Source organism: Puntigrus tetrazona, chromosome 21, assembly GCF_018831695.1.
Source record: "Puntigrus tetrazona isolate hp1 chromosome 21, ASM1883169v1, whole genome shotgun sequence".
In the NCBI taxonomy this organism is placed as follows: domain Eukaryota; kingdom Metazoa; phylum Chordata; class Actinopteri; order Cypriniformes; family Cyprinidae; genus Puntigrus; species Puntigrus tetrazona.
The window spans coordinates 14,018,472-14,027,583 of NC_056719.1; the positions used below are offsets into that span (position 1 = coordinate 14,018,472).

Consider the following 9,112-nt stretch of genomic DNA (forward strand, 5'->3'; position numbering starts at 1 on the left):
AAGTCTCTTAAGCTGTAACATATTTGAAATATTATTACTATTTAAAGCTGCAGGTATTGGTATTGCAGATCTTTGCGGAATTATATCCCATTTTTGATGTGCACTTGATGTGACTTTTTGATGTAGCACTTTTTGATGTGCTTTTTTAGATTTATTTTGAGGTCATAAACCAATTACAGTCAACTATACCAGTCAAAAATGGTATAGGTCAGACTTTTTTATCAATGTCCTTGATAAAAAACAAACATGATTATTGTAGTAATAGATGACAACAATGCTAAACAGATTCAGTAGAGGCTCAAATAGATGAACTGAACATAGGATGCATCCAGAGATCAGTATGAGCACAAAATGTTGCAGTGCTCTCCACGTTAAAGTATCCACATACAAGAAAAATTGTATTGCGCATTCAGGTCTAAAGAACACTCCCAGTATAATTATGTTAAAATGCCAAAAACACTCTTGAACACAACCCATTTATACAGATAGACTTTCATGATATAAATTCTTCATATTAATACTCCCGGCTTGTTTCGTGTGTTTAGTTTTGAAGTGTTTGAATCTAAGTTTAAACCAGTCTGAATATTTTGTAGAAAAGCCTGTCTTGATGCCATATAACGTTTACGACGGTTGGCTCTGTAGACCTCCAATCGTTGGGCCTCTGCAGTGGGGTCTTCAAGGGCTCCTTCCCACCTCAAGCTGTCCTGTTCAACATTAGTCAATTCAGATTTGTCCTCCTCTGTTGGAATCCCTTCTGAAACGCTCTTGGGATTTTTGGATTTGCTGCTCTTACGTTCTTTGGCTTTGGCCTGAGCTTTCCTCTGAGCATCACTCATCTCTTCGTTGGTCCACTGTTCTGTCTGGAGTTTCTCTGGAAGAAGGTCAGGCGTGTACATGTATTATGAGCTAATCACACAAAACGGTGAAACTATAACACTGCTTCTGAAACATTTCCAGCAACCTGGTAAAATGCACTAAGGTACTGATGGAAGCAGTTATTAATCAAAACAAGTAAAATACTGTTAAAGACAGCCTTTGGAAATAAAAGCACTGGGGCGCTAACTGTGCCTTGTTTTAAAATATTTAAACATTTAAACTACAAACAATATTTAAACTTTTCAGATACTGCATCTTAAATGATAATGTATTTTGCTCTTTTTTTTTTTACCATTGGCAGATTTAAAGAAAGTTTTTTAAGCATAACCCTATAAATACTCTCATTTAAATAAAAAGTTTAAACACAAATTCTCTCTTCATATACTTATCCTGATGTTGGTCATGTGAGGGTAACAGCCTCAATGAGGACAGATTTTACATTTTTTGACGAACTATCTCTTTAATTATTTTTGTTCTCCAACAGCTACATTTTTATATAGTATATTAAAATATTTGCTTATTAATTCATGCATATATTTTACTACCAGTAACCACGTAAAGCGTTCAAGATCTTTCGTTTTTAAAAACCAACTCACCTGAATTCCTGAAATGATTAATGCCATTCCTCGATTTCTTTTTCTCTTTTGTTGTGTCTTTCCTTTTCTTTTTGCTGTCTTTCATTGTGGCAGTCAAAGGTGGGACGTGAAACTCTTTTTTAACTGAAATCTCCTCTCGCATGTTTATTGCTTGAGAATCGCCTTTAATCCGCCTGACTGTAAACGATGCCATGCTTCAACACATTGCTTGCCGACGCACTATATTCGTTTCAAATTAACGTTACCTCAAAGTACTTTCATCGTATCGAAAGAGACATTCTTACATTATTAATTGGTAACGTTTACAGCATAAACTAGTAACGCAAAACTCAGCGTTGTATCAGCCTGAAGGTCGTTTGAGCGTGAGGACGCATCTCCATGGAAACAAAGCTCCTCCTGTCTGGCGTTCGCGCATGCATGCATGAAAAAAGTAGATATTTACTACTTGCAATGCGATATAGAGTACGTATAACATCTAGATAATTTGATCACGCATTTTATTAACCTGTATATAAAAAGCATTACATTACATTTGTACAAAACCTAGCAGCGTTAGAAGTGCAAAGTGCGAATACTATATTCCACTCAAAAGTGATCATACGACCTGTTTTTGGCTCCGACGCTGACCCTATACTTAGAACAAGGCCATCAGTTAGAGAGAATAACATGGTGCTGTGCAGCCAGACTTGGCAACAGCAATAAAGGAATCATAAGTAGAAACACTTTTCTGACATTTTGTTTTACAGATTCAGACCTTTTTGTTATTGTAAAGCAATATATTTTTATAACAGCACTTGTGCTTTTCTCATACCTTTATAATAAATGTTTTATTGTGTGCACACCTTACATGTTGAAATTATTATTTTATTAAAATTAACATTAGGGGAAAATAACTTTGGGCGACGTGAAGTAAACTTTCACACGTACAGATGATTGGCTGGAAACGGCTCGTCCCTGAGCAGGGCACATTTTAATTGGTCGGGACCCGTTGAGTCCCGCCCCTTTTCTTGGGAGTCGAGGCTTAACGTTGGCTGAACTGGACGTCACTCATAATCTACGGAAGACAGTCGTCATAGCGAACCCTTGACGTCGCAGATCCAGCAGCCAGCTGTTACTAATCGCGTCACTCCCTTTGCCAGCTGATCGCAGACACCGGTAAACGTGAGAGGCGAGAACGGAGGAATCACTTCACCAGCGAGGTGAGCGTTTATGTTAAACAACTTTTCAGATATTAACCAGCTTCGTAGTCAATCTAATCCGCAGCCTGCTTCTGTCGGGTTTTAGATGGAGCAGCTTTATTAGCTCCGGGGAAAGGCGAGGCAGTTCACTTAGGTGGGGCGGAAAAAAAAATCAGATTCTTCGGAGGTACGAATTGCGCGTTATATCAGCGATAAAACGAACGATTACACCATTAGAACAGGCCACCATCGAATATGTTAGGTACCGGGCGGAGGTCATTACATAAGTTTCATTCCATTATATCGGCCAAACTTCCAGCCTACTAAAGCCTTTACTCGAGGGCGCAAATCGGCGCGAGTGTAATCTCTGTATTTAAAGTTCTCTGAAGAAAAATCTAATCCGACGAGGCAGAGACATGTTGAATGAATAAAAAAAAAAATAGTTATTGAAGTACAATCACGTCAGTCCTTTTTATTGCTGCATAGATGCCAACGTGTCTGCTAAAGTGTGTTTCCTGATTTGGTTGGGTAAGGACATCCTTATGTAATTCGTTCACCTCTGGTGAGGAAATCTCCGTAGCTTTTGCTCGGTGTGTGACGTTACAATCGGTTTTGCTGGTCATTGAACGTTTCAGTGGAATGTTACAGATTTAGGAAGTGACGTAGCGAACGTTATATACGCTCTGATAGTTCAGCTCTTTCACGTATACGCCGTTTTAAGCAGTTTTATATGTAAAAATCAATTTCAGTTGAATATAATTTACTTTAATAACTACATATTGTTTTTTATGCCATGTTGTAAGTTACTATAATAACATTTAAACGCCAATACTGTTATTTATTTAAAAAAAAAAAAAAAAGCTAAATGTTGTATGTGGATCGTCTGTGAAGAGCAGGCCTCAAATGAGTATTTTCTAAAGACGCCACTTAGTGACACCAAGACGATGCCTATCAGCAAGAATCCTTGAAAAGACACTCCTTGTGACATTTTGTATCTGTATCGTTGTTTTAATATCTTCATTTTCAAATCATAGCAAGTCAACACTTTTACCAGGCACCTAAAAATAGATCGTTCTTCTGAATTGGTGTTCAAATCGAAGTACTGTTATGCAGTTACAGCATACAAAAGCTAACATGGCCACCTTTTTCCCCTCATGCTTGAGGAGTCCATTTATAAAGCGTTGCCTAAAATGATCCAGTTGTAATAAAAAGCAACCGTTTTACAACATTTTTTATAGATGATTATGTCTGCACCATATTTCCTTCAGTAATAATAGTCATGATGCTGCCAAGGGGAAAAAAAAAAATCAAACTAATGTTTTTAAATACAAAATGGCATATTTCTTTATTGATGCCAGTGCATTAAAATGGCCACCATTTGCCCTGCCTGCAGAATCCATGGCAAGTCAGTACTCGGTCACATCTGATTCAGCCTCAGGCTTTGCAGTGCGATCATTTTTATTATTTTTTTTTTTCTCTCCGCCCTTAAACGGCAAAGAGCGATGGAGACATCTTCCCACCCTGTCCTCCAGTACTCGCACACTAAGTGATTCAGTCTTTTGTTTGCTCATAGATATCATTTTGTCAGCCCTGAGAAAAGACATCAGCATTAGCACAAAGTCAGAGTTTAACTGTATGGTTTATGCTTATTGAGGCCAGCTGATCACGCTGGCTGAAGTTGAGCAGTTTAATTGTTTGTTCTTATGCAAACACTTTAGAAACCAAGGGTCAAACGAAGTGTATCGCGTCTTTGTACCATAAGACACTTTTTTTTTTTTTTTTTTTTTTTTTTTTTTTTTTTTTTTTGTGCTAACAATGTAGGCTAGTGTGTTAGCCATTAGCAATAGCGAGCTGACCTTAATGTTTCCCTTTTCCATTCACGCATTGCAGCTCGTGTACACCCAGACCGGATCAATAGATCGACTGGTGATGGGGGAACGAGACGAGCGTGTTCAGATATGCAAACATTGTCCATTCAGGCTAATATGCTTGCACTGCTGCGACACCCCAGAAAAATTTATTGCATTTAAATGAATATCCATTTATATGGCATGTGATGGAGTGAGTCCGTAGATTTGAGGTAGAATAAATGCGATATAATGACTGATAAGCACTAATTACCACACAAATAATAATTTACTGGTAAGATTATCAAGAATAGACAAAAGTCCACAAATTTAGCTTTTTTTTTTTTTTTTTTTTTTTTTTTTTTTTTTTATATAAATTTTGTAATGCTCATTGGAAAAACAGCCCAATATATATTTAGCTATACATATAATTAAGTGCATTTTCTAGCTTCTGTTCGCACACATTATTACAGTGGAAAATGGCCAGTTCATATTTATTATTACACACCTTTTAAGAACTCAAAAGACTTATCATAGTGTATGGTTTGTAAACGAATGCATTTTGATGTCCTCATAACATAACCTGTTTGATATGTATAATTTTTTTCTGAAGTTTCTCTGTAGGTCTCCTGATAGTAAACCTGCTAGGTAGCTCACCCGGTACAACGTTGCATTAGCAACGTCTGGTATGAGAAACCCGGGCCAATGAAAGATGGCCTGGTCGCTTTAGCAAGCGAATGTTTATCTCGCGCTTATTTTATTTCAATGCTACTTGTTACATTTATTGTAGCTAATTTTAAAACGCGATTAGCTGTTTACCACCAAGCAAGAAGCAACAAAATATTATTTTGCAGAACTGTCACCCCAGGCGGACATCATTTAGCGAGTTTGGGACGTTTTTTTAAATGTTACCACTTATAATATTTAAAAAAAAAAAAAGGTTATTTATTTACCCAATATGACCCACCTGCTTCTGTGAAACTCAAAAGGATACATTTAGAAAGTTGTTCAGGCTGCTCCCATCGTAACGAAGTAGTGGAGAGGCACAAGAGGCAGAAAAGCTTCAAAGTACCTGACAGAACGTTTTTTTTTTTTTTTTGTTGTTTTCTTAAGCTTTCCATGTGAGAATGAAACATTTGAGTCACACATAATTTTCGAACCGTTTATCATTTTTGTGATTGTTCCATGCATCATAGATGACATTCTGTCTGAATCGTGCTCTCAAGGCCTTACCTTGTCCTCTGGCCTCCACCCCCGATGCCTGCTGATTCATGTCTGCGTGTCTGCGCCGGCTCGCTGGATGGGGGAGGGTGGAATGAACGAGGGACACCGAGTACTGAGAAAGAATGGTAGATGATTACCAAACGCAGCACGGGGAGGGAAACAAGACGGAAAGTACAGGCAACCTGAGTCTGTGTCATAGCGTTAGCATGACTCAGTGTATGTGAGGTTTCTGTGAAATGGAAAATATAGACCCTTTCGAGACAAAACATGTTTGTAAGCAAGGAGGTTTTATGGCCTCTCAAACCGTGTAAAAGATGTATAGAAAAACAATCTTATTTATCTAAAAATGTAGTGAGAACAAAGTAATGATTTTTTTCTTTAAAGCTATACATTTTTTACTGTTCCTGTTACTTAAATTGTGGTCAATTTTAAGCTTTACAATCAGTCCATAACTGTAATAATAAAAATTATTTTACGTATCAATTTAAAATGGTTAAATGTGTAATAAAAAAAATGACTTCTTACATGAGCTTGCGAACGAAGAGCAGAGTTTTCCACAGTGTCTCGGAACATCACATTTAAATTTTTTTAAAAAGAATCAAAGTTATGTGCTTTTAAACTATATAAGATATTTGCACTGACCCAGAGGGCAAATGGCAGGGAACCAGTCTGAAACACTCTACGCTGACTATTTGTTGTTCGCCGCTGTGCATTTTAGTTTAAATTGAGTGTCATGTTTGTCATTTTGATGGTACTCTGTGGAAATGTCAGAATCGGTGAAGGTTTGTAATAACGTGGAGAACAAACGCGCGGTTGTGGAACATATTTAGCGTTATGAAAAGTAATCTTCTTTCTGTTGTTTTTATCTTCTAGGTTTTTTAGAGGGTGCTGATGAGTGAATATTGGCTGACCTACCACAGTTCTTCTCTGGCAAACTTTATGACCCTGTCTTGACACTAAAGCTGCCAGCTGAAGAACTGTTGTGGTCAGCTCTACCCAGCATGCACCATTTTCTTCTGAGAGGACTGTGGATCTTATTGATTCTGAATCATCTCTGTTGGATATCTTGGATAATTTAAAATGTCCTTTTTTTTTTTTTTTTTTTTTTTTTTTATTGTTAACTATTGTTAATCTCTTGTTGAAGAAGAATCTCTCTCTCTCTCTCTCTCTCTCTCTCTCTCTCTCTCTCTCTCTCTCTCTCTCTCTCTCTCTCTCTCTCTCTCAGAAATTTTCTTAATGTATATAAAATATTTTTGTAATGTTACCTCTTTTAAACTTTGATTTATTTTTCTTTTCGTGATGTTTGTTTTTTGTGTTTTGGAAATGGATTTATGACCATGAAAAAATATAGATTGAAATCCATAGCCTTTTTTATTGTTTTAGAATGTCAAAATTAATAAGAAATCAGTGTTTTATGATATTTATTGTATGTAGTATATTTTGTATGGCCAAGGTCACTGAAAAGAATGTTCTGTACATTTTATTCTTTGCAACGTTGCCGACATGAAACTCGCATGTGTCCAGTAATGGATAAATCTGTAGTTACCGTGGTACATGTCGTCCGCGACTTATCTGAAAAAGCTTCAAAATGGTGAGGTTCTGTGGATGACAAGTGTACAGCGCTTACACAACATTTAAATGATTAGTGGTTTAGGCAACAGCATAAGTAATGCATTATGACCACTAAATTATAGGAAGTTATTCTTTCCTGACTGGGTTTGAACGTAGTTGAAACGGGGTGACTCAAAGCCATTATTTATTAGGAATATTATGAGAGAGTTTTATAGTGTGGCTTTGGTAACAACTGCTAAGCCATAATTTAAATTTAAGTAATTTAAAGTATGTTTTTTTTTTTTTTTTATGTAGATTTTTTGCCATATCTGTTGAATAAACGGCTAAACAAAAAAAACACAATTTCATGAGTCGTGTATAAATGATTTAAGATTTTAACTGAAAGGGTAACCTTTGTACTTGTTTGTAAAAGTATAGAAATTAAGTACACCAAGTAAACTATTATGAACTCATTTAAGTGTTATTTAAGATATGACCGATAGAGGGCGTCAAAGGTCAGTTGCACTAAGGCTCATCAAAGACGCTAGAGTTAGATTTACTGGCTGTTTATCAAGATAAATTTACACGTTCTTCGCTCTTTAGCATATTCCACTCTTTTTATATTTTCACTATGTGACAAAAAGGCTACAAGTGCAGATTTTTATAGAGATTTGATATGACACTGAGCAAAGGTCTCATAAGGTTACTCCAATTATGGCTAATTTTAGAGGAACCAAAAACATCCTAGGTATGTTCTGGGTAGTAACTGATTACATGTATAGTCATCTGGATTATGTAAATGCTTTAGGTTAAAATGAAAGGTAAATTGCTCACCCCTTCTTATGATAGCTAAAAATGGCTGGATCCATAATTTACAAATGCCTGCACCCATTTGTACGTTAAGAAAAAGGTGGATAAGTGGGATGTTGAGTACTACTATCTCTGTAAGGTCAGTTTTTTTGTTTGAATAAAACTTTTAAGAAGTCATGCAACCATCCATTCTTTTCTCCAAATCTACATGTCCTCTTTCGGGTCATCTTGAGACACTAGATGGAGGGCCGGTCGAATCCCAAGGCTCACGCAATGATTTCTCATCCTTCGATATAGCGGTTTAGTTTCATTTCAGCTTAATCTATGGCACAGTTTAACTCCACATGGCTCCACTCACCTTCCCCATAGGCTAAATTTAACCTCACTGTGTAAACTTTAAAAGCAGTTTATTTTGGGCCCAAAGTGATTGTTCCCAAGAATGCACCAAATCCCGAAATGTATGAACATATTTAAGTTTTAAGTAAACGCGCCATAAGTAAATACTGGCTCAACTCACACAGCTCTGCCCTACTTGTAAAGAGTCTGATTTCTTTTTTATTATCGATCACATTATATAATATTACATATTATTTGCACTATCGATAAATGATATAGAATTCATTGATTGTGTGTCATTTTCAGTTTCATCTTTTATATGTTTTTTGTTAGTTTTAAATAGAAATTCACACAGGTCAGGCTAGTTACACTGAAAACATACTGTACACAACTGCAACTGTATTTACAAAACTCATTTAAATGTGTGTTTTCTCAACTTATTTGTTTTTTTTTATTTTAATTCACAAACCCCACTTCTCTTTCTTTTTTATTTCAATTTGGGGCAAGATATTTAAATCGCTATTTGATAAACCGTCAGTTAAAAAAAAAAAAAAAAAAAAAAATAGCCGTCTTATTATTATTTTGTCATGTAATTTGTAATCAGTAACAGACTAATTTTTTTTAAGTAACCTAATCTGCCCAGCGAGTGCTTTTGGGGGTTATGGGTAATTTTTTTGGGCTTTATTTTTCATAA

General features: G+C 36.2%; 1 protein-coding gene across 2 annotated transcripts; it reads right to left on the minus strand.

The window, feature by feature from the left end:
- Positions 1 to 41: 41 nt before the first annotated feature.
- On the minus strand, positions 42 to 6,119 carry c21h17orf97 (chromosome 21 C17orf97 homolog). 2 transcript variants are annotated; one of them, XM_043221023.1, is made up of 3 exons: positions 5,731 to 6,119; positions 5,465 to 5,569; positions 42 to 871 (listed from the first exon to the last, which is right to left on the minus strand). In XM_043221023.1, exons 1-3 carry the CDS (start codon positions 5,768 to 5,770, stop codon positions 510 to 512), a joined length of 507 nt encoding a protein of 168 aa, XP_043076958.1. In that variant the 5' UTR covers positions 5,771 to 6,119; the 3' UTR covers positions 42 to 509. The 2 variants fall into 2 exon arrangements, with proteins under 2 accessions (XP_043076958.1, XP_043076957.1); XM_043221022.1 differs by lacking the exons at positions 5,465 to 5,569; positions 5,731 to 6,119 and adding an exon at positions 1,473 to 5,456.
- Positions 6,120 to 9,112: the final 2,993 nt, after the last annotated feature.

What these genes read in the sequence shown, in the direction of transcription:
- c21h17orf97 (XM_043221022.1), bottom strand. Translation starts at nt 1,665, where the DNA reads ATGGCATCGTTTACAGTCAGGCGGATTAAAGGCGATTCTCAAGCAATA. An exon ending in TAATCATTTCAGGAATTCAG is followed by an intron (nt 872 to 1,472) that starts GTGAGTTGGTTT and finishes ACCTTCTTCCAG; the next exon opens with AGAAACTCCAGACAGAACAG.